This window comes from Eptatretus burgeri, chromosome 16 (genome assembly GCF_056783735.1).
Source record: "Eptatretus burgeri isolate ZD-2024b chromosome 16, Ebu_testis_v1, whole genome shotgun sequence".
NCBI lineage: Eukaryota > Metazoa > Chordata > Myxini > Myxiniformes > Myxinidae > Eptatretus > Eptatretus burgeri.
This window is the reverse complement of record NC_140976.1, coordinates 39,747,838-39,773,710: the sequence shown is the minus strand read 5'-3', so window position 1 is coordinate 39,773,710 and position 25,873 is coordinate 39,747,838. Positions and strand designations below refer to the sequence as shown.

Here is a 25,873-nt window from a genome sequence, read left to right as displayed (position 1 = left end):
TATACGCTGATTTTGAATGTATCCTTAAAAAGATAAATACTGCTTCTCCTAATCCAAAAAGACCATATACAAACAAATATCAAAAACATATTCCTTGTGGTGCCTGTTCTATCATATCATCTCTTGGAGAAAAGGATAACTCACTTGAACATTAGCGTGGAAAAAAATGCTTCACAAAGTTTGTAAAACGATTAGAAAAGGATTGTATAAGACTCACTAAATTAATGAAAGAAACAAATGAACCGATGAAATTAACCAAAGAAGAAAAATTAGAATTTAGAATGAACAATATCTGTCATATTTGTGAGGGGAAATTAAGGAGTCTAAAGTTAGAGACCATTGTCATCTTACTGGTAAATATAGAGGTCCCGCTCATTCCTGTTGTAATCTTAATTATAAATTACCTTCTTTTATTCCAGTCTTTCTTCACAACAGCGCCAACTATGATACACATCTATTTATAAATGAACTTTCAAAAACACCAGGGAATATTTCTGCTATAACAAACACAAGTCAAAAGTATATTTCATTTTCAAAAATGATATTCACAAAACCTATAACTCGTATTAGGTTTTTAGATTCTTACAAGTTTATGGGAACACCACTAGCCTACCTCGCATCAAATCTAAGCTCCACGGACTCTTTTCCAAATCTTAATTCATTCTTTCCAAAGAGAAATTCTCACTCAAGAGGAAATTCAGATTAAAGAGAGAATTCAAAGTAAAGAGGAAATTCTAACTGAAGATGAAATTCTAATTATAAAGAAAATTCGAACTAAAGAGGAAATTCAGATTAAAGATGAAATTCTGATTAAAGAAGGAATTCTTACGAAGAGGAAATTCAAACAAGGAATGAAATTCAAAGTAAAGAAAATTCTTACAAGTAAGAATTTATCCTTATGATTATATGGATTCATTTATGAGATTTAAGAAACACAACTTCCTTCAAAGAAAGTTTCTATAATAACCTTTATGAAGAAGAGATAAGTGATAAGGAATATAAACACGCACAAGAAATATGGAAAATATTTAAGATAAAGAACCTTGGAGAATATCCACGATTTATATCTAAAAACAGATGTTTTATTGTTAGCTGATGTGTTTGAAGCTTTTAGATCACTCTGTCATAATAAAAATTGTTATGGATTAGATCCTGCCCACTATTTCACAGCTCCTGGTTTAGCTTGGAGTGCAATGTTGAAAATGACAAAACAAGATATAGATTTAATCAGTGATGTGGATATGCTTTTGATGATTGAGAAGTCCAAGAGAGGTGGAATATCACAAGTATGTTCAAAAAGATATGCTAAAGCAAATAATAAATATCTTCCAAATTATGATAGTGAAAAAAGATAGTAATTATTTGATGTATTTTGATGCTAATAATTTGTATGGATGGGCAATGTCTCAATCTCTGCCTTATGGTAAATTAGAGTGGGTGGAAGAAAAGGATTATGAAAAAGGCTTTGATGAATATTGTTATTTCTTCTCAAGAGGAATTGAATGACGAAGAAGAAGGTTATTATTTTGAAGTTGATTTGAGGTACCGAGTGATCTTCATAATAAGCATAAAGATCTTCCTTTTGCATGTGAAAGAAACTCCAAAGAAAGAATGGTTAAGTGATTATCATAAAAGTTTTAATATTAAAGGTAAATCAACAGAAAAGTTATTAACAACATTCTATGATAAGAGGGATATGTTTTGCATCAGAGAAGCTTAAAACAGTTTTTGAGAGAAGGATTGAGAGTAGCTAAAATTCATAGAGTTTTAAAATTTAAACAAAGTCCTTGGGTGAAAAAGTATATTCAATTCAATACAGATATGAGAGCAAATACAAAAGTAAAATTTGAAGGGACTTTTATAAATTAATGAATAATGCTGTATTTGGAAAGACTATGGAAAATGTTAGAAACAGGCAAAACATTAGATTACGCAACATCTTGGAAAGAAGCTTGAGATTGATAAATAAACCAAGTTTTGAGAGAGAAGAGGTTTTTCAGAGAACTTTTCTGCAATTCATATGAAAAAGGAAAGTATTGTAATGGATAAACCAATTTATATTGGAACAGCAGTTCTTGATTTATCAAAGATATTGATGTATGATTATTTGTATAATGACTTAAAGAAAGAGTATGGTGAAAATGTTTCATTGTTGTATATGGATACTGATAGTTTTATCCTAGATATAAAAACTGATGATGTTTATGAAGATATGAAGAAAAATATTGGAGTATATGATACAAGTAATTTCAGCAAGAAGAGTGAGTTATTTTCCAAAAAAGAATGAAAAGGTTATTGGTAAGTTTAAGGATGAGTTGGGTGGAAAAGTAATGAGTGAGTTTATTGGATTGAGAGCAAAGGCATATGCTTATAAGTATGGTGAACAGATTGATAAGAGGTTAAAGGGAATAAGAAATATGTAATAAAGAAATCAATAACTTTTAGAAATTATTATAATTGTTTGATGAATAAGAAAAAGAAGAATATAGGAAAATGAATACAATAAGAAGTTATAAACATAACATATATAGTGAAGAAGTAAATAAAAGGCATTAGGAGCCTTTGATGATAAGAGATTTATTTTAGATAATGGAATAGATTGTGTTCCATATGGATATTGTATGATAGAGTGTATAAAATAGATTATGTTTTAACGATGGGAAGATGGGTTAGGGTTTTTTAAGGGCTACACGCGCGTTTTTCACAATATATAAATCGTTAAATCAAGTATTAATCAAACTAAAGAGTCGAGAAAATCTCAGTGTTGGTATATAAATGGAAAACATAATGAATGTGAAAAATATCAAATAAGTCTTATTGAAAAAATAACTAAAACAAAAGTAAATAAAACAAATAAGCGAATTAATTTAAAAACTAGTAAGTTAGAGGATGTAAAGAAAAAAATGAATATCCTTGAATGGACTGAAAACTTTGATGGTTATCAATTGAACAATGAAAAAACAATTTACTATAATCTCAAAATGATATGTGGCTCAGGAGGTGGCCAGATGAGAGCATTAAGAGAAGTTTATCATTTCGTAATGGCACAAATGGGGTATCTTAAAAAATATAAAGATTCAAATGTTTTGTTTGTCAATATTTTAGATGGGGATTATTGTGCAAAGAAAATTAAACTATTGAAGGAATTTGAGAATGAACAAATCTTTATAGGTTCAATGAGTGAGCTGTTCAACCCCCAGGTGTTCAATTCAATGAGGTTCAACCTCCAAGTTAAAAGGGGAGACAAATAAATATACCTTGGGATAAAAAGGGGGGTTTATTTTTAGGGAAAAAAAATATGAATCGCTGAAAATCCCCCATTCATTTACATGGGGAAAAGTGAGCCAGAATCAGTATTCTTACCCTACTCGCGTGCCTCACTACTCACACAAACCATACTACTCACACACGCGGGGGAACTCAACCGCTGTGCCTCATCCACACACCGTGCCTCACTCATACACGCGGGGGCACTTAACCGCGGTTCCTCATCCACACACCGTGCCTCACTCACACACGCGGGGGCACTTAACCGCGGTGCCTCATCCACACACCGTGCCTCACTCACACACGCGGGGGCACTCACCCGCGGTGCCTCACTCACACACGCGGGGGCTCTCAACCGCGGTTCTTCATCCACACTCCGTGCCTCACTCACACACGCGGGGGCACTCACCCGCGGTGCCTCACTCACACACACGGTCTCCCTTGCACAAACCATACCACTCACACGTGGTGCTCCATTCACTCGCGCGGGGGCACTCACCCGCGGTGCCTCACTCATACTGGCCGTTTCATTCACACACACGGCCTCACTCACACACGGTGCCTCATCCACACACGGCGTGCTGGGAAGCACGCACTCCGGCACAATCGCCACCACACCAATCACACACGGGGTCGCTTCCACACACGGGGACGCACTCACACCTTGCACCACACACACAGGGACTACCACACTGGGGATTCGTGTCCCCACAAGGGTCTCCGGGGCCTCTATACCCCCCAAGCTCTCCGTGCACCCGTCCACAGCACTCGTCCCCTCAACCTCGCAAAACACGACCGAACTCACCTGGTCGTGACTCGCCTCAAGGGGGCATACTCCCTCCCCTTGTTCCTGGAGGAGGTCATCCAGCTGCTCGCACCGGGTCCCAACACACTCCGCGAGCTCACCCCCATTGTCCTCCACTACCTGTGTGTGTGCGTCACTTACCCCGTCTTCATCGTGTTGTCTCTCCTCTATTTTTTCTATCTCCCGTGTCTCTATACATTTATAAGTTTCTGTCGTCGTCACCTCGTGTCTCGTCTCACACGTTGTGGTCTCCCCATTTAATTTTTCCCTTTTGGTCACCGTCGATTCCTCTGTCACGACCCTCGCCCAACACGCCCCCCGAATTATTTTTTTACCCGCCTCCACCGCGGGCCTGTCTGCCGCTGCACCCCCTTCCAGCTCGTTTGCTCCCACACGTGGAGTCGCCATTCCCAGCTCCCTGGTCACGGCCTTCATGCCCGCCTGCAGGCATCGGCCCATGTTCTGCGTCTCACCCCGTAGTTCTTTCATTTCTTTTTTTATTTGCTTGCCCATGCTTTTCATTTCGTTTATAAATTCATTTGCGTTTGCATCCATCTTTTTGTTCATTTGTTGTGTATTCGCATCCATCTTTTGTGTATTCGCATCCATCTTTTGTGTATTCGCATCCATCTTTTCGTTCATTTGTTGTGTATTCGCATCCATCCTTGCTGTATTCGCATCCATCTTTTCGTTCATTTGTTGTGTATTCGCATCCATCCTTGCTGTCATTGCCGCCAGCATGGTGAATAGCTGGGCTATGTCGGGTGCGCTTGAGTGAGCCGTTTCGGCAGGGGTTGGGGAAGGGTTTTGGTGGAGAGGGGGGGGAGGTGTCATACACCGCGGCTGCTGCCGCACCTATTTCGGGCTCTGGGTTCAGTTGGGCGAGTCCGTGTTCCTGCACGATCAACATTTCCTGCACGGGGATTCCATCCTGGGCCATGGATTCTACACATTCTACATCCATTTCTAATACCCCCGGCTCCCGCTCGCCTTGAGACGCCATCTTGCTTCTCTCAAAGGGTTAATTTCGCTCGCTCGTAATTTGGAGGGAATCGGGGGTCGCTTCTCTCACCCCTGGACCGATTCCCGTGAATTTAGCCGGAGACAGGAGAGCCCGTTTTCCTGTTCTCCGATACCAGTGCCGCGAGGAGGGCGATGAATTTGTATCCCACTCCTGACACCAGTGTTGCGGTATTCGCGCCCGCCGGCGTGCTGACGGCCACGTAACTCGAATCGCGGCACGTCGCCCACCGGACGGACAATCCAGTCGTGACCCTCTCGGACTAACGCCGGGAACCAGTCACGGGTGGACCTTTCGGTCTCACCGCGATCGAGCCAATCAGCCCCCGCGTGGGATAGGGTTGCTCGCCAAATTCGACCTACCTAAGTACCCACGCGGAGGGTAGACCGGGCGATCGCACCTCGCCGCAGGTCGACTTCGGACACGGGCCACTTAAGCGACCCGTTCCGTACTATCGGGATAACCGAGCGGTGTTATCGTCGACCTCGACGGTTCGATTGATTATCGGGCGTATTCAGCCCACTACCAACCCTTTACGTGAAGCAAGATGAGGATTCAATGAAGGGAATGACGAAGCGAAGCGGGAAACAGTTCAACACAAAGCACATTTATTCGCGCTGAACGGAAAGCACACATATACAATTCCACCAAATGCACACAGAAAAGAAAAACACAATGCAATTTACACAAAAAGCAAATGCGACAATGCAGATCTAATACCGATTACACGAGCACACGGCAACACTTATACAATTTTACTTCACAGACGGCGCCGACAACACATACCCAAAACCAAGGAAAGAATACCCTCAGGGATGAGGCGGGCCTGAGGCCGAGACCGGGTCGGGCCTACCCGTCTGGTGATGAGACGCGGAGCGGCGATGGTGCCTCAACTCCGCGGGCCTCGCGGGCAGTGTCTGGTAGGGGGTGGGAAAGGGGCCCCCTTGGTCGCACTATCTCAGCACGGGGGGAAACAGGAGGGGGTTGCTGATGCTCGGGGTATAGAGGATTTTTATTGTCCCGCGACGAGTGTCTCCACCTCGGCCAGGTCGCGCTGTCGGCCTCCCTGGGGTGCAGCTCCCTGCACGACGCGAGCACCCCCTCGTCTGCCCTCGCCGCCTCTCCACAGCTCCGTCCCCTCCGCTCCGACTCCAACGCACACGACGACCAGCTCCTTCTTGCCAACTCCACCGCCCGCGAAGTCTTAACTCTCTGTTCTCTCTCGACTCTACTACTCACTCGACTGACGAACACGGTCGCTTATATCAGCCCCGTGGCTTCGCCCTCTCATCTTTGACCCCCTCCCTTCGACCTTTCACCTCGCTCCCCATTGGCCCGAGAAAAAGTGGGCGTGAATGCTTTTTGATCCATAAATTTGCATATATCGATCGCCCTCCAACGCCCTGGGGGCGGGGCCAAATCGCCCCTCGCTCACCGATTGGACGGCAAAAAGTGGGCGTGTGTCGTTTTTGATCCGTTTTTGAAGCACAAAATCCGTGATTTTGTACACGCTGCTCGGCGCGCGCCCCGCACGAGTCCAACACCGGCACCCACAAGCGGCGCAAGAACGGCGGCGACGCGACGGCCGCGAGGCGCGACGCGAAGGTCGTGGCGGTTGTGGTGAAGCGGCGCCGCGGCCGGCGGCCGACGTTGTGACCGGCGGTGGCAACAACGGCGGTTGGTCCAAATTAAAGATAGTAAAAGAAAAACGGCTATCCTGAAGAGTCGCAGCACGCATAAATGACATGTATTCCCACTAGACAACGGGTTTGGGCCTAACTACACATATACTTACCGAGATACCTCACCTAAGGGACCTGAATGGTGGTTTGCGAATTTGGTAACCACAACAATATATATATATATATATATATATATATATATATATATATATATATATATATATGTATTTTAAATTAAGTGTTTTTGTGTTTTTATTCCCCGCCGCGTGGCGGAAGGGGGATATTGTTGTCACCCAGGGCGTCCGGCTGTCCGTCCGGCTGTCCGTCCGTCCCTCCGTCCGGGCGTCAACATTTATATCTGTGAGTGCGATAACTCATAAACTGTTCACCATATCGATTTGAAATTGGGGTCACACATGTACCACCTGAAAAGGAAGAACCCTATTGATTTTGGGCATGGTCGAATCCAAGATGGCCGACTGGGGCGGCCATCTTGAAAAAAATGTTTTTTTGCCATATCGATTTGAAATTTGAGTCACACATGTACCACCTGAAAAGGAACAACCCTATTGATTTTGGGCGTGGCCAGATCTAAGATGGCCGACTGGGGCGGCCATGTTGAAAAAAATGTTTTTTGTAATAAATGGAAAACCGCTTATCTGATTTCAATTATTTTTGGTTACTACGTTCCTCACCCCTGGGGAACTTTTTCGAGATGATGACCAAATGGTGTCTTGTTTCCAATTCACCTCCCTCATTATCTGGAATATGTATGACCTTTTTCATTCAATGGCGGGGGATTCCCCATCTCTGATGGTATATTTTTTATTATCTATATATATATATTAGTTTTGTTTCCCCAGGGGAGGTGGCATGGGCTTGGTTATAAAACACATCAACCACACAACACCCCAAGATGAGACCCCCACCAACAGCACTCCGTACACATGCACACAATCACTCGTCAATGCTCAAGCTACCTAAAAGTCCTGTCAACATCCCTATACCCCAATATCTCCATAACCTCCAGATACTTGTCTAATTCTAATTTAAACTTATCTACTTTTTCTGCTGCCAATACCTTTCCAGGGAGACCATTCCATGCATTAACTACTCTCTGAGTAAAAGTCCCCTGCCTTACTACCGTCTTAACTCTCCTCTTCTTTACTCTCAAGCTATGGCCCCTGGTCCTATCACTGTCCACTCTGTTGAATAATTCATCTGCACTTATTTTATCAATACCTTTCATTATCTTAAACATCTCTATCATATTTCCTCGTAACCGCCTCCTTTCCAGTGAATAAAGACCTGTCTCCTTTAGCCGCTCCTCATAGCTGAGTCTAGCTCACCCCAGAATCAATCTAGTAGCCCTACGCTGAACCTTCTCTCTGGCATCGATGTAGTTGTGGTGACCAAAACTGCTTACAATATTCTAGTTATGCCCCCGCTGCACCATCACCACTGCCTGCCCCCCACCCCCGCTGCACCATCACCACGTGGCCTCACTAAATCCCTGTACAATGTTAACACCACCTCTTTTGATTTATAAATGATCCCCCTCTGAATACAACCTAAAACTCCATTTGCATTACGTATAGCTGCCTGGCACTGTGCTGCCTGCTTACCTCCTGTATGTATTACCACCCCCAGATCTATTTCCTGTGTGACACACTCCAAAATTAACCCTTGCATCACGTAATCTCTATTTTCATTGTTCTTACCCATCCCCAACACCTTACACTTTCTCAGGTTAAATTCCATCTGCCAATCTTTTGCACAATCTAGACAAGTGTCAATACTTTCCTGTATCTGATCACCACCCCCTCTGCTATCCACCTTACCTCCAAGCTTTGTGTCATCTACAAATTTGGAAAGCTTACTCTTCACCCCACTATCCAAAGCATTGATGTAAATATCGAATAGCAATGGTCTGAGTACTGATCCATGAGGTTCCCCACTACCTACATCCTCCCAGCAAGACATCCTCCCACTCACAGCCACTCTTTGCTTCCTATCATGAAGCCAGTTTTCAATCCAATTAGCTACTTGACCAACCACTCCAAAAGCCCTCACTTTGGCTAACAACCTCCGATGTGGTACCTTATCAAATGCCTTCTTAAAGTCAAGATATACCATGTCCACTACCTTTCCCTCATCCACCCAATCAAACACTGCTTCATAGAACTCTAAAAGATTTGACAAGCAAGAACTACCTTTGGTAAATCCATGCTGACTACCTTCAATTCGTTTGTATTTCTTTAAATGGTTACTCATTTTGTCTTTAATTAATGTCTCCAACACCTTCCCCACAACTGAAATCAAACTAACAGGTCTATAGTTTCCCAATTCTTCTCTGGATCCTTTCTTAAATCATGGTGTTCCATTTACTACTCTCCAATCCTCCGGTACCTGTCCTGACTCCAGTGAGCTATTGAAAATATCCGTTAACATCTCGCTTACCTGCTCAGCCATTTCCCTCAATACTCTCGGGTGCATATTATCTGGCCTCGGAACCTTATCTTCTCTTCAATTTCCTAGCTGTTCCTTTACTTCCTCCACTCCAACCTGGATCTTCGGTAAAAGCCCTTCTTCACCTCCTTGATCGATACTCTCAGCTATTGGCAATTCTCCTGACTGTTCTTGTGTAAATGTTGAAGTAAAATACCTGTTTAATAAGCCTGCCATCTCACGTTGCTCACTAACCACTCTCCTGGTGTTGTTCCTCAATGGGCCCACACTAGTCCTAACCTGTTCTTTTCCCCTGATATACTTAAAGAATCCCTTGCTATTGGTTCATGAAAAAATATTTTCACGAAAAATATAAGTGACCACTATATTCGTTATTGTTGTGTGTCTGTCTGTCTGTCTGTCTGTTTGTTGGGTAGTCGATCTCGTTGGAAAAAAAAAAAATTTGAGATTTGTTCTACCCAAATATCAGTATCAGTATTTAAAATGGCGATTTCGATGAAACGTGGTTGGTAGGTTCATACCATGACCGAGTTGTGTGCAAATGAGAACCGTTGCTATGGACACCACCATTGCCTAGCAACAGGACTTTGAAATTTTTGAAGAATCATAAAAAAATTGTTTTTTCGAAAATCAAAAATCGGGCCACGAGCGACTGTGGGCAGTACATTCAGCCATATTGTCAAAAATTTCCAGCCGGATCCTATGAAAACTGTCGGAGAAGATAGACTTTGAATGAACCCTGGTCGAAAACAATAAAAAAAATGAAGTTCGTTATATCTCAGAGACAATGAGTCAGATATACATGAAACTGGTATGGTAGGTTGAACCGTTATGTGTGAGAAAGAACCGTTGCTATGGACCCCTCTGTTGCCTAGCAACGGCCGAAAAACCTCTAAATGTGGGGGTATTTAACGAAAAAACAATCTGCTGCATTAACCCTTGAAGCTAGAATCATGAATTTTCTTGTGCTTAATCCTCAGGTCATTCCCCCATTGAACGGGCCCATCGCGTCAGGTTCTATTGGGTAGTCGACTACCCATGTCCGCCTACCGGCTTGTCTGTCTGTCTGTCTGTCTGTCTGTCTGTCCCGAGCATAGCTCCGTAGGTTTTGATCCGATCCTGATGAAATTTTGGTGAGAGGTTTATATCATGATCTAGTTGTGTTTTCCTGAAAATGGGCGTGGTCTGCCCATTATGGGTGGAGCCACGCCCAAAAAAACATGTGTTTTTAGGGGGTAGCCCATTTCAATTTGCATCTTCTCCTAGGGGTTTTGTCGAATCTGACAGGGGTTTCCGTATTTGGTTAGCCCAATGGGACCTGCATAGCCCCACGGAGCTCGATTTTTTTCATTTTCGTCCCAAGGTCAAGGTCACAAGGTCACGAACTTAGAAGATTGCGATTTTGACATAAAAAAATTCTTCTCCGAGGGGTTTGTCGAATCTGGCAGAGGTTTCCGTATTTGGTTAGCCCAATGGCACCTGCATAGCCCCACGGAGCTCGATCTTTCATTTTCGTACCAAGGTCAATGTCACAAGGTCACGAACTTAGAAAATTGCGAATTTTGAGAAAAATCCATCTTCTCCGATGAGTTTGTCGAATCTGGCAGGGGTTTCCGTATTTGGTTAGCCCAATGGCACCTGCATAGCCACACGGAGCTCGATTTTTCATTTTCGTCCCAAGGTCACAAACTTAGAAAATTGCGATTTTGACATAAAAATCCATCTTCTCCGAGGGGGTTGTCGAATCTGGCAGGGGTTTCGGTATTTGGTTAGCCCAATGGCACCTGCATAGCCCCACGGAGCTCGATTTTTTATTTTAGTCCCAAGGTCAAGGTCAAGGTCACAAGGTCAAGGTCACAAGGTCATGAACTTAGAAAATTTCGAATTTTGACAAAAAAATCAGACGACCGCCCAAACTTTGAGAGCGAGGATGACAATATTTTTTATGCATAATCTAGAGGTCATTCCCCACCTATAGTCTTGAAACATTTTGCTCTATCTTGAACACCTTGCCCGTGGCGCCCCCTTCAAGTTTGTTTTTACGCTGATTTCATCAAAGTATGGATAATCCGAGGAGTGTGAAATGCCATATAGCCTATATGTCGTTATATTGTTCCTGGAATGTTCCAGAGGAAGTTTTGCACCAAAGGTCATAAGCCTTGACCTTTGACCTTTAAAGTTCACAAAGGTCAAATTTTCAAAGTTGTGGGAATAGAACCGGGTTTTCGACCTTCTTCAACAAACTAACTCCATTAAGCTACAGCACATATCCTGCTTCCTTATTTTAATGTCCACAACATTGTTTTGGGACCTTTAAAGGTAATGCAAAGGTCAAATTTTTAAAGTTGTTGAACGAAACCAGGTTTTCGACATTTTGCAGCTAATAACCTGTCACTCGTACCACATCATGTTGATCATTTTTATAACTTGGTCAAACATTATCACATTGTCTCATCCTTGACTTCTGAAACAATCTACATCGTCAAATACCGCTCGTGAATCATCGTCGTCTCAAGACTTGTTATATTTAATATTCTTAGCCATGTCCTTTTCATACTCTCTTTTGGCTTGCCGAGTTATTTTCTTCACTTGCCTCTGTTTACTCCGATAGTGATATAAATCTAACTCCAGTCCTGTTATTTTAAACCTAATAAAAGAATTAGCAGCAGCAGTCAGTCATAGTTTATTTGCAAAGGGCCCATGCATTTGCCTAAAAGGAGATGGACATTGGAGACCCTATTATCTCCAATGTCCATCTCCTTGTTGTGTATTGAGTTCCTTTGGAAATTTGGAGAGAAAATTCATGAAATCAAATGCCCCAAGAAAGGTAGATCCTAATAGAGCAGTTGTACTTCAATCAAAGACTCACACTTGACTCATTTTTTCACCACTCAGAAGGTTAAATACTTGACAGATTCCTTGGTGCTCGAACCTTCAGATTTATCTTTGAACACTCATTTTGATCTTGTCATTTGGAGTCATTGTTGTGATATGAATTGTACTTGTTCAACAACATCTCTCCAGAAAGAGGAATTAAAGTAAATAGGAAAGGGGGAGGACATCAGCGAAGAGAAGACCTATGAGGAGGACCGTCTATCCATCCATCATCCAATTACAGTTCAAAACTCACACTTTGTGGCAGAATAAGATGCACAGCTTCTGGAAGATTGACTAGGCAGAGACTTAGCTCTTTCTCCAGAGGCTTTCCATCCCACACAGTAAATGCATTCTTCCTCGAGCTGCACTTCTGCCTTTTAAACCCTCCTGGAGAGAAGTCTTGACAATACTAGACAGCACCACAGAGAGCTCCACTGATTGACTGCCAGAACATTGGTGATTCATCCTGTCAATTGAGCCTTGTTAAGATAAGCATAAGGATGCATCACTCTTTATAGGTCATAACAATGTCCTTTTATTTGATGTAATAGTGGCTTTTTTGTCTAACCTTCTAGGCAGTTTACACATCTCCCGGCATCATGAGTTCTCGGTCATTTCTCAGCCCAACTGACCAAGCCCGTGGCCACGGCGCCAATGCCGAGGATGACCGAATGGATCGGGGTGCCCTGTCAAAAGCAAGTCGTCTCGTTCAGCCTGATGCGTTGTACTGCGGGGACATTAAGGAATTTCGATCGCTGGAAGTGAAGCGTATCATGGCAGTCATGGATGGGATGCTGGAGCGGCTACGGCTTGCCATGCATCTACCTGCCATATCACATGGGCTGGAGCCAGGAATCTCACAAGCCCTAGAGGAATACAAGCACCTGGAAGAAACCTGGAGTAAAGGCGAGGTTTGTGGATGACTGACAGATGTGATTTGTGAATGAAATGGGGAAATGTATAAATTCTGGTTAAAGATTTAAGTGTTGTGGTCGACATATTAGTAAGAACTTGTGGATGAAAATGTGGTGGAATTTTTTAACTGGACCCCTCCCCCTTTCCCCTCTCCACCATCCCTATTATCTGTCTGTGCACTCCTTTTTCTTCTCCTCATTTACTTCTCTTTTCTCTCTCAACTGATTTTTCCTCTTTCATCCACCTCACCAACTCCCTTAAACACTCTTTTCTTCCTCATCTTCCTCCCTTCCCTTCTTTTTCTCATGTTGTTTTCTCATCTATCCACCCACTCTATGTGTATGTCATATGAAGATGGTTCCAAATTAGAAAGGTGTCACATGATTATGATGGATGTCCTATATGGTTGAAAGAGTAGCTTGAGATGGAAGAATGTTGCTTGAGTCAGCAGAGTTATATGACATACGATTAGAGAGGAGATAAACATGGTTCGAATCAGCTTGTATATCATGCATGGAATTTGATAAAGAATGACCAAATAAATTTGGCAAAAATGAGAAAATGCTCCGAGAATTTTGAAGCCACGACTTACAAGTCTATCATTTACAGATTGGCTCTGAAATTAATGAGGAGACTGTTCGCTCCTCATTCCGCTCTCTCCTGCGGCAGCTTCGTGGGTATATAGGAAGTAGGTCAAAGCTCAACATGGAAACGAGACCAACAGAGTCAGGATCAACAGAGGCGGTAATGATGGAGCTTCTGACGGCATTTCATGCCTTGCGGGATTTGACGCTCGAGAGATTGCTGACCCCACCACAGCAAGAACAGCCTGATAAAAATACTTTGATCCAGCAGGTGAATGTCGTTATTATTTTATTGGAAGTATCTTAAAAGTCAAGTGCATTCAAAAGTGGGGTATTCAAGGCAAAAAAACTTAAAAAATATCCTTGGGTGTCCTGCAGACCTCGTTGCCATAAACCGTAACTTGTTCAATGTGTTTTTTATTTTCTTCACTGCTTGCCAATCTCAAACTTACAGCAACATGGTTTTGTATGTTGTAGGTGCAGCCTGGCAGTCAGCACACCATTGCTGCAACCAGAGAGACTTTGAGGAGCAAGCTGGAAGTTATACAGAGAGAGAAAGAAGAAGTGGTAAGGATGTGAAATGTATGAAGCTGTTGACAGTTTTTTTTTAGCTCATCTGGAACATAGTTCCAGGGAGCTTATGCGATGCGTGTCGTCCGTCCATCCACAAACACTTGTAACTTCTTTTCTGAAACTACACATACGATTTTGATGAAACTTTACCACAACATTCATCACCGTGTGTGTACCAAAGTTTGTTCATGGCATTAAAAAAAATCGCGCCCACTTTGGTTGTACAGTGGTGTCCCCCCAAAATATGGATTTTGCTTTCTTCTCAATGTCTGGTGTTGGCTTAATAGTTAGGGTGGTGGGCTTGGGATCCTTGGGTCCTGAGTTCAGGTGCCGCTCAGCCGTTGAATTGATTCCAGTTGAGGTTGACTCTGCCTGTCATCCTTCCGAGGTCAGCAAAATGAGTACCAGCTTGCTGGGATGATTGAGCCATTTGAGTATCCTCAATTGCCTCAAATGCCCAGGGCGCAATATCCCAGGAGACTGCTCCAGCAGCACCAACGCTCTGAACAGAGTATGATTCTGATGGATAGGATTGGATTGGATTTCTTCTCATAAACTCCAACCTCAATTTTGATGAAACTTGACCACACCCTTCATCACCCATGATGTACCAAAGTTTGTTGATGGTATTAAAAAAATTGGGGTCTGAAGGGGTCTAACGAAGGGAGTTTATGGGGGGTTGCCCCCCCCCAAAGAGGTATTTGCTTTCTTCTCAGAAACTACACAAGCAATTCCGATGAAAATTGACCACAACCTTCATCACCCGTGATGTACGAAGGTTTGTTCACACCATTAAAAATAAATTGAGGTCGAAGGAGATCTACAGGGGGGTTGCCCCCCAAAATAGGTATTTGCTTTCTTCTCAGAAACTACACATGTGATTTCGATGAAACTTGACCACAACCTTCATCACCCATGGTGTACTAAAGTTTGTTCACGACATTCAAAAAAATCTGGGTCTGAGGAGGTATACGAAGGTTGGCCCCCCAAAATATGTATTTGCTTTTTTCTCCGAAATTACACACAACATTTTGATGAAACTTGACCACAACCTTCATCACCCATGATGTACCAAAGTGTTTTCATGCTCATTAAAAAAATTGGGGTCTGAAGGGATTTACGGGAGAGGGGGCGGGGAAGGGGCAGGGGTTGCTCCCCAAAATAGGTACTTGCTCGAACATTTGTTCATTGGTACATTTTGCAGATTCTGCCCCACATTGACTTCCTCCCAGTATCATTATTCTATCAGGTGAGTGCCCAGGGGTATTACCCCTATTTATTGTTTTTTTATATTTTATAAGTGGAATTGTTAATCGACACCACGTTTTTCTCATAATTATTGTTTTGTTTTTTCATTTCACCTGACTTACTCTTGTTTATGGATTGTTTTATTAATTCACTGCTTCGTCCAGTAACAATGTAACCGGAATTGTTCATGTGGTACATTGGTGATATTGTTGAGGACTCACTTAATTTCAGCTGTGTACCTCTGTACCCCCACCTTTCATTGGTCTGTCAGGCTCTTAAGGCTTTTAAGACATGATGATGCAACTTTGCCTTCAATCATGACGTTTGTTATGCCACAAAGTCTACTGGCACCATATCACAACACCAGCTTTTAGTTTAGTCTGATCTTAGTTGACAGTGCATAAAATAAGCATGCAGTGTTCCCAAAATGTGCAGTGATCATCCTCATTTTGCGCAGTAATGAAATGACACTATCTAAAACCATGGAGTAAGGAGATGCTGTGCTCAGAAGTCGGAAGATTGGAGAATTCAGCGGCAATATTTCCTTAAAATTTTCTTCTTAACTAGGCAACCTAAATCAGGAATTTAGATACAACTGTTTTGCGCCTGAAGAGTATTTATTTGTGTCATTTTAGGTGGTTTTTGATCTATATTTCATAGCTCCAGTCAGTCGCTGTCACTCGAGTAACTAACCCTAATATTCTGAATATTAAATATATAGTAACCTTAATGGACCAGCCATTGTATTGTAAGAAAAACCAGATAATTTATCTATGGATGCCATTGGATGGCAACTCTGATTAATATGTCGACATATGTACCAATTATTTACTATTTAGAGATAAAATGCTTGTCATCGACGTGTAATCTATTTGTGAAAGTGTATACCTTTTTACTGAAATATTTGTTAGTTTTAAAAAAAAATTTCAAATGATAATCAAGTGTAATCCCTCACTGTCTTGTACAATTGGAAGATGCACACATTGAAGACTTAAGTGATAAAAGTAATCATTAATCATAGTCATGGTTTTTCTGGTAATCATAATATACTTTCAATCAGTAATAGACACATGGTAGCATGCATGGTTGGTTAGAATAATCGTTGGAACCAGCCACGGCCAGAACGAAGGATGCGCAAATTGTGCAGTGATCAATTTTTCTTATTTTATACCCTGTTAGTTAGGGGTCAAACCCAGATGAGATAGCTCAAACATGAGCACACGTGCAATCGAGTTATCCTCTCCACCTGAGAGTACAATCCAGATACAGACAATATAAAGGAAAGAAGATAAAAGATAAATGTCCAAGATTATGATGGATGTACTATATTTTTAACAGAACAAGTATGGTCAGATCAGACTCGGTGGCGTAGTAGTTAGTGTCCGCTCTGAGTCTGGGAGGTCGCCGGTTCAAAACCCAGCCGAGTCATGCCAAAGACTTAAAAACGTGCTGCTTCCTTGTTTAATGCTCAGCAGTGAAAAGGATAGAGCACATTCAAACAATGCTGGGAAGACAATGACAAACCACCCAGTATAACCCTTACTCTCTCTCTCTCTCTCTCTCTCTCTCTCTCTCTCTATCGAGTGCAGCTTGTGGCTGCTGGTTGCATCATTGGTTGGGACGCGGCTATGCCGCTGATGCAGTATCCCCCTTGCCAGTGCACTGGTACTCATTTTGCTGACCTCGGAAGGATGACAGGCTGAGTCAACCTCCTAGTGTATTAATTCAGCGGCCCAACGGGGCTTGAACTTAGGACCCTAGGATCCCAAGCCGCCACCCTAACCAATAAGCCAACACCAGGCTATAACCCTTACTAAGAAACTGCTTCAGCAGCACCAACGCTCTGCAAAGAGTATGGTACATCAGAATATAATCAAATAAGTACGTATAGTGTGCTTTGTTCCAGGATTGATTGTTTTTTGAACTTTGTTCCTTTTTTGTCTCTTCCAGGAGTCAGGACTTTGTGCAGAGAAAAAAAAATTATAGCTTTGTTCCTTTTTCACAGATATTCAGTCTGAATGCTGAGGAGCAGCAGCTTAAGGCAGAGTTGCTGACCTTCAAGCACATGACTGAAGAAGAACTGCATCAGCAAATAATCAATGTGGATGAGCAGTGCAAGGCAGAGGCACAGGCCAGCAAGGTGAAACAGGACCTGCTCCAGGAGGAAGTGGAAGAACGAAAGAATCAGTACAGAACGCTCATGGCAGAGCATCATGAGAGTGAATTTGCAATGCGCAAAGTAAGCACTCCTCACAGCCTCATTGATGTACTCATTCACTTATTCACATTTGTCTTCTCTGTCAAGCTTCATTAGTCCCTCATAAAATCAATTTCATGTTTTTGTTTTTATTTTGGTTTTATTTACTACTTGTGGAGATATTTTTGAAAAATTATATAATCTATCTATAATTCCAGCAGTGTGTGTGTGTGTGTGTGTGTGTGTGTGTGTGTGTGTGTGTGTGTGTGTGTGTGTGTGTGTGTGTGTGTGTGTGTGTGTGTGTGTGTGTGTGTGTGTGTGTGTGTGTGTGTGTGTGTGTGTGTGTGTGTGTGTGTGTGTGTGTGTGTGACCGCTGTTTCTCGACAACCACTGGTCCGATCTAATTGAAACTTGCCAGGTATATTGCTGGGGACCTGAGGATGTGCCTTTTCAAGGTTTGATATTAATCGGACAAGTGCTTTGCAAGTTATGGCCATTTATTTACCAAACCAATGGCAAGACACGTTGTTGCGTGGGCGTGGCCGATGGTGAAGGGAAGCTCAGCCACGTTCCCCATAACAGGTTACAACGTAGGGCTTCCGGAGAGTGATGACTTCGTGTATTCTAATAATTTCTCGATTTCTTATGCGCATTTATAGATAAACACAATGGCCCAAGTTATGATCGTTTTTCCTATTAGACGGTGTATAAATTTCGGTAAGATCAGAGTGCTGGTATGCTCCGACCAGGAAGTAAATTTTTTTTGCACGTTTTCTTTTCGTGTATTCTAATAATTTCTCGATTTCTTATGCGCATTTATAGATAAACACAATGCCCCAAGTTATGATCGTTTTCATATTAGACGGTGCATAAATTTGGGGAACATCAGAGTTAGCTGGTATGCTTCGAAGCAGGAAGTAAATTATTTTTTGCACTTTTTTTTTTTCTCCTCTTTCCGCTTCTCTTTGTGTTTTTCCTTGCGATGACATTGGGAAAAGGCAAAATACGTTGGTGCTAATTGAATAATTGGCCATTAAGAATAAATTGCGAATAATCGTAAATGCCATATGCGAACTTCCGGATAGTGAGGACTTCACTTCCGGAGACTGACGATTACTGTATTCTTTCTCGATTTCTGTACTTTCTCGATTTTCTTAAACCCAATACCCCAATCCAGTCAGTGACGATTACTGTATTCTGTCTCGATTTTTTTTCTTGATTTATCGACTTACTGTATTCTTTCTTTCTCGATTTTAATAAACCCAATACCCCAATCCAGTCAGTGACGATTACTGTATTCTTTCTCGATTTTTTTCTTGATTTATCGACTTACTGTATTCTTTCTTTCTCAATTTCTGTACTTTCTCGATTTTATTAAACACAATGCCCCAATCCAATCGTCGTTTACGATAGCGAAGTAACGAAGCTGCGCTTCATGCACGCGTAATGGAATCTGACGAAGCACGAGCTGCTCGCTTGACAAGCAACGCAACGCGCATGACAAGGCGTCGTGCAGCTCAAACGGATGAAGAACGAACTGCTCGCTTGGCAGACAACACTGAACGCGAGGCAAGGCGTCGTGCAGCTCAAACGGATGAAGAATGAGCTGCTCGCTTGACACGCGACGCTACGCGCGTGACAAGGTGTCGTGCAGCTGAAACGGATGAAGAACGAACTGCTCGCTTGGCAGACAACACTGGACGCGAGGCAAGGCGTCGTGCAGAAGAAATCCCTCACCAGCGAGAAGACCGGCAAGTAAGGGATGCCCTGCACCATCAGGACGTACACCGTGCGAGACTAGAGCAGGCTCACCGTGAGAATCGCAACCTTGCTCGATACGATGATACAGATTTCTTCCGAGAGCAACTTCATGTTGAGTACAGGCACACGTTAAGCAGGACCTCATTATTTCAATGCACTAAATACTCACATTGTGATGCTTTTGTGTGGACCGAGGAGAGAAGAGGATTTTGCTGCAACGACGGCAAGGTCGACCTTAAGCATGATCCTACGAATCCAAAACCCGGTTCAATTCCATCACAACCTCCAGATGCTATTAAAAACATTTTCCTTAACCAGGACTTTGTGAAGCGCGCGAAACAGTATAACAACGCGCTGGCAATGGCAAGTATCGGTGTCCGAGAGATAGGTATGCCTGGCTTCAATCCTGGAGTGCGCATAAGAGGTAAGGTTTACCATTACATTGGTGCTCCTCTTGCCGATCTGGGTTGTACCCCACGCTTTGCTCAGATCTACTTTCACGATCCAGCCCATGAGCTGGAGTTTCGTCGTGCCCACACCTCGAACAGTAGCCTGAATGAGCATTTTTTGCTAAGAGCACAACAGGCCATTCATGAGTGCAACCCATACGTCCAGCAATTCAAATCGGCCATCGAGTTTGTGGTTCATAATGATAGCGCAAATGAACTGAAAATTGTGTTAACAGGTCGCATGCGGCGCCGAGACCTTCATCATGGTACCGTCAACCTTCCCTCACCAGACAGCGATGTGGCTATCATTGCTCCAGGGGCAATGACAACAGAGCAGTTTGGAAGGCTGGCAGTCGGTGTTCACCTCAGAGGAGGAGGTTTACAGACAATAGACGCCATGCATCCAGCGTATGACCCTCTATCATACATACTTCTGCTACCCTGCGGCTCCCAGGGGTACCATACTGAGTTAGCAGGGATAACGCCAACATCTTTCTACTGCTACCATCTCCAAGTACGTGATCCTACTCATCACTTCAATCTACTACTTCGTGGTGGAAAGTTGACACAGCAGTACGTATGCAACATGATGGCAAAAATTGAGTCGCACCGTCTTAATTGGATTCGCTGCAACCAGAAGTCAATTAAGGCAGAAAAGTATAAGATCATCGTTGATGCGTTGAACAGTGACGCTGAGGTGCTACCTGGACGCCTCACCATTCTGCCGCCGCCAATTTATGGGTCATCACGTTGGTATGCCAAAGAGTTTCAGGATGCAATGGCTTTGGTCAGAGTCAAGGGAAAATCTGACTTTTTCCTAACATTCACCTGCAACCCAAAGTGGCCAGAAATTAAACAATTACTTTTTGAGGGTCAGTCAGCCAATGAAAGACCTGATATCATCGCCCGGGTGTTTCATATGAAGGTGGAAGCACTCAAAGCAGACCTCCTCAAGAGTGACATCTTGGGGCATGTGGACGCTTATGTGATGGTGAAGGAAACGCAAAAGTGTCACCTTCCCCATATACACATGCTCCTGACCGTGGTACCTCGCGACAAGCCCAGAACACCAGCAGATGTCTATCGCGTGGTCTCTGCTGAGATTCCTGACAAACGCACAAATCCGCAACTACACCGTATCGTGACATCACACATGATTCACGGCCCATGTGGGGAATGGAACATCTCGAGCCCTTGCATGGCAGACCGGAAGTGCACAAAGGACTATCCCAAAGCCCTACGAGAAATGACAAGCTTCTCTGATGACTCTATCTCCTGTACAGAAGACGGTTCTGGCATGCGGTTTGAAAGTTTTTTGTTTTGTTTTGTTTGCACCTACGGGCACACACCTTCGGGCATGCACTAGTGATAATAAATAATACATTGTTCTTGTTATGTATATAATAATAGTACTACTAATAATACATTGTTCTGAAACTATAAAATGACATTGTTCTTGTCATGTACTTCAGCAGTTTGTTTATACTATATATTTACATGTATTAGTGAAAGGTGTGTGTGTGTGTGTGTGTGTGTGTGTGTGTGTGTGTGTGTGTGTGTGTGTGTGGTGTGTGTGTGTGTGTGTGTGTGTGTGTGTGTGTGTGTGTGTGTGTGTGTGTGTGTGTGTGGTGTGTGTGTGTTATAACCACGGCTGCTGCTAGCTATTTGTATTAACAGGAAATGGTACGAACCAAACTGCTATCCTCCACATATATTTCTCATGTTCCTATATTTCCGTGAGTCCGATTTGCATTCAGGAACAGAACAATTATGGTTAACCATCTTGAAATTCCAACTCTCATCTAAATGCTGAAAATTATATTTACAAGACGATTTGAATCACAGATTTCACGCTAGCAACAGCTGGTTAAAAGTGCCTGCGGAGCAGAACCGAATTGGTGTAAACACACTTACAGCGCATGTGCAAAAGGACTCATTTAACATTTATACATCATTTTAAAAGTCCCGTATTTCCCAGGTATGGGCCTCAGTGACCACAAAACAGGTTCTCATTAATAAAGGATTTATTACAATAAATAGGGAAGGGGGAGAAGGATAAGAACATGACGGGTGAAACAAACTGAAACAAAAGAATAAATATTTAACCCTCACTCCCACAATGCCAATGACCAAATTTATTCCTGATACGTGAAGCACCGTGCAACCCATGCCTACAGAAAACAGACTTTTTGGAACGTCAGCCACATTTTCCATCCAATCATCACGTAACTTTGTTAAAATATTCTCCATGGGTAGGTGCTCCTATGTTGAAAGTTTTGTGTCAATTGCTCAAGCAGTTTCTGAGAAAACAAATTTAAAAACGAATAAAAGTGAAAAAGTGAGGTTTCACAACATGGTCAAGGATGATTGTGGATGCCTATTACTCGTTTATTTAATCTTAAGGCCTCGCTCTCACACAGTCGACAGGACAGATAGAGGGAGAAGACCGGATACAAAATAACCTGGAGGGTGGGGGGGAGGGGGTGAGCTAGTATTGCTCACCTGGCTTTTGCATTGAGAAGTGCTGGTGTGTGGCCTTGAGGTGCTTTGTCCATCCTGCGATATCCAAGCTTTGTCACCACAGCGCACCATGATCATCCGGAAACCACACTGAGAGAGCTGCAGGAACAGAGCCTGGGCGCAAAGAGGCAGAAGATCCCGCGGAAAGCTGGTCTTTGGGGGAGAACGGTCCAGTGGGCGATCATGAGCAAGGAAAGACTCTGCTGGAGATGGTCACCTGAAGCTTCCTCGTGAGCTTTCGCCATTTATGTGTTTTATTCACTCCCCATGGGGTGGGGCCTGCAGCCGCTCATGGTGCGTCCGTTGGCCACTCTCTCGGGTGGGAATTACCTCCCACCCTCTCGGAGTCTCTGACCCATGGAAGGATCTCGAAGCCTACCTCACTTGTGGATTAAGGGAAAGCAATAATGCCAGATTATAATGGGTAAAAGCCACATGGATCACGAAGGTGGAGAAAGGGGGCTTAGAAACATACATTTGGAAGGTAAGATGAAGGGATCCTTACTAGAAAAAAACTCAACCATGTCTGTGATGTATTTATTACATATGCTTATGCTGAATATGTACAAAGAAACACCGATTACAAACTATTCCCTTAAAGCCATTGCCATTCATATCGTGAGGGTTGTGCAGGTAGATGGAGGAATTTCATAGGAAAGTTAGGATGAATAGAGTTGTTTGGTCTGTGGATGTGTCGGAGACATCTCAATGTAATTAAGTAGAGAAACTGTGAGCTTAAGTGTTACGTGTCACCACATGGGGGGGGGGGGGGGTGGGGGGCATGGTGTTAATTAGATAGGAATTAAGGATAAGTTCTCCCAGTATGTAATTGCCCCTCTGTGACTTTTCCGTATGTTTTTGTATTACAAACCAGCAATGATGGAATTGCGCTTTTATATCAACCATAACAATAAGTGAGCCAGGCATGCTGAGTGGGCAAAAGCCCCCGCCTTTCCTGGTTTTGTGTGAGCAAGCCACGCCCTGGAGATGGAGCGGTTGTTCGGTGTGACGTCAAGGAGAGAAGTGAGGAGGTGGTGGCTTTGTTGGACGAGTTCGGTGTGAGGGATACACGCGGTCGAGAGAGAACGTAGCTAGGAGATGGCCTGTAAGGACAGGGCATTACGGCTGGCTTTCCTACAATGCATAAAGAAGACGGCATGATTGTCGTATTTGTGTTGAGGTGAATTTCCTCGCATGGTGAAGCGAGACGCTGGTCATTGACTCTTGGTTGAGTCATATGAGATGGACCCCGGAGCCTCGTGTATGCCAAACAGCGTATCAGTGAGGACGATCGACGTACGAAGAAGCTGCACAGGGTCTCTGAGCACTGGTGTTGAATACCGCTCACAAATTGCCTGACGTACATTTTTCCCACTGCGAGAGAGCAGCATGGTGCCATATTTTGGGCATGTCTACATGTGCAGGATGAAGCACCTCGATTCCAAGTTCCACAAAGACCATCTCTGGACCAAGCTAAGTGCCAGAAAAAGGAAGGATTTTCTCTGATTACATTTCCCCTTGTCTGTATTTAAATCTGTGGGTAGAGGCGCCTCGATTTTAGGTTTAATTTATCTCACGTTTATTATTACATTTTGCATTATCCCCTTGTAAATAGTTATATTGTCATTAAATTCCCACGTCATCTATCTATAATTCCAGCAGTGTGTGTGTGTGTGTGTGTGTGTGTGTGTGTGTGTGTGTGTGTGTGTGTGTGTGTGTGTGTGTGTGTGTGTGTGTGTGTGTGTGTGTGTGTGTGTGTGTGTCTGCGACCGCTGTTTCTCGACGACCGCCTGTCCGATCTGATTGAAACTTGCCAGGAATATTGCCGGGGCCCTGCAGATGTGCCTTTTCGAGGTTTGATATCAATTGGACAAGCGGTTCCCAAGTTACGGCCATTTATCTGTTGACCAATGACAAGACACGGTGCTATTTCGTCACGAATGACGTCACAATTAATGTTTATTTATTTATTTGTTTATTTATTATTTTTATTTTATTTGCATGATTGACGGTCCGATCTGATTTAAACTTGCCAGGAATATTGCTGGGGACCCGCTGATGTACCTTTTCAAGGTTTGATATTAATCGGACAAGCAGTTCCCAAGTTACGGCCATTTATCTGTCGACCAATGACAAGACACGGTGCTATTTCGTCACGAATGACGTCACAATTAATGTTTGTTTATTTATTTATTTATTATTTTTTATTTATTTTGCACAATTGACGGTCCGATCTGATTGAAACTTTCCGGGAATATTGCTGGGGACCCGCGGATGTGCTTTTTCGAAGTTTGATATTAATCGGACGAGCAGTTCCCAAGTTACGGCCATTTATCTGTCAACCAATATCTGCGAGAGAGGGGGCCGCCCCTACGGGCCCGTACTAGTTAAATTAAACTAAGAAAACTGCAAGGAAGTGCAATAATGAAAATAGGGTGTTTGGGTTAATTTAAACACCCCTTTGGAAGATAATATAATTAATGGCTTTATTTAATTGTATCCTTTATCAGGCGCCATCCTCGGCCACTTCGCTCTCTAGGGTCTAAAGGCGTATCCTGGGTGACCTCGCTGAGGTCTGAAGCCGCCGTGCTTTTTGGTCTGCTCAACCACGCCTCGATTTGGAACAGGCCACAACGATTTCTTTGCGATAAATGTTTTTTTTTCACTTTCCTCACTAAAATTATCGAATGCCTGTTCATCATAGCTACGAATTGCTGTGTACATCGCTTTTGTAAGTGTTATAGTTTTCAAAGTAGGAGCTTAGAGTGATTTCATTCGGAGCATATGATGCAATTTTCCACAATCTACTCTCACAGACTAATTAAAATATATTGTTGCGGCCACGGGTACTGAGACACCAGCTTGTCACTCAGGGGGATTAATCCCCGGTTGTCCTCGGTAGAGCCGGACCTGGGGCCACCGCTCACAATTTACGTTGTGGTACGGTGGGTTGTTTTAAAACCACGAACGCCACCCAGTCAACCACGAGTTCCGGTGTCCACCGTCTAATTATTCCGTTTGACTAGAGGTCACGTGGTTACCTGAGCGGGGAACACGCCCTCGGCAAAGCACCAATGTTATCTCGATTAGCTTTCAATTCGGGCGGCTGAGCGTTTTAACCGCTGGTGCGTGCAGACCATTTTTTGGTCAAATCTGCGGTAATTACCTCCCAGTCTATCTCGGTTCGGACAATGCTAGACCAATGGAAGGAAAGGACAAACACGAACAGGTTGGAAATCAACAAATAATTTATTATTAATAAAACAAATAAATAAAAAGCATCTTTTATTTGCTGAGGTAAATAAAGAACGAATTTCAAAGCAAAATCAACCAAAATGCCAGGAAAGAGACAAAGAGCAGATGCTTCTCAGGGGTTGACTTACAGCTAAACACAGACAAGGGTACCCAGCAGATTATTCAGGGGGAGGAAAGGGGAAAGAATTGTCTAGCTCACCCGAAAGTCGTCCGTGAAGCAAAAACATCATGAAATGCGTGCGTGCGTATC

General features: G+C 43.2%; 1 protein-coding gene across 3 annotated transcripts in view; it reads left to right on the top strand.

Annotated features, from left to right (window-relative positions):
- DRC10 (dynein regulatory complex subunit 10) overlaps positions 1-25,873 on the top strand; it is a 75,181-nt gene that overhangs the window by 23,473 nt on the left and 25,835 nt on the right. For 2 of the 3 annotated variants that reach the window (XM_085859386.1, XM_085859385.1), the window contains exons 2-6: positions 12,697-13,032; positions 13,646-13,891; positions 14,098-14,187; positions 15,398-15,442; positions 17,447-17,680. In XM_085859386.1, the coding sequence (XP_085715512.1) occupies positions 12,721-13,032; positions 13,646-13,891; positions 14,098-14,187; positions 15,398-15,442; positions 17,447-17,680 (927 nt within the window). In that variant the 5' untranslated portion in view covers positions 12,697-12,720. The remainder of the gene's footprint in view (positions 1-12,696; positions 13,033-13,645; positions 13,892-14,097; positions 14,188-15,397; positions 15,443-17,446; positions 17,681-25,873) is intronic. The other variant, XM_085859387.1, reaches the window with a different exon arrangement.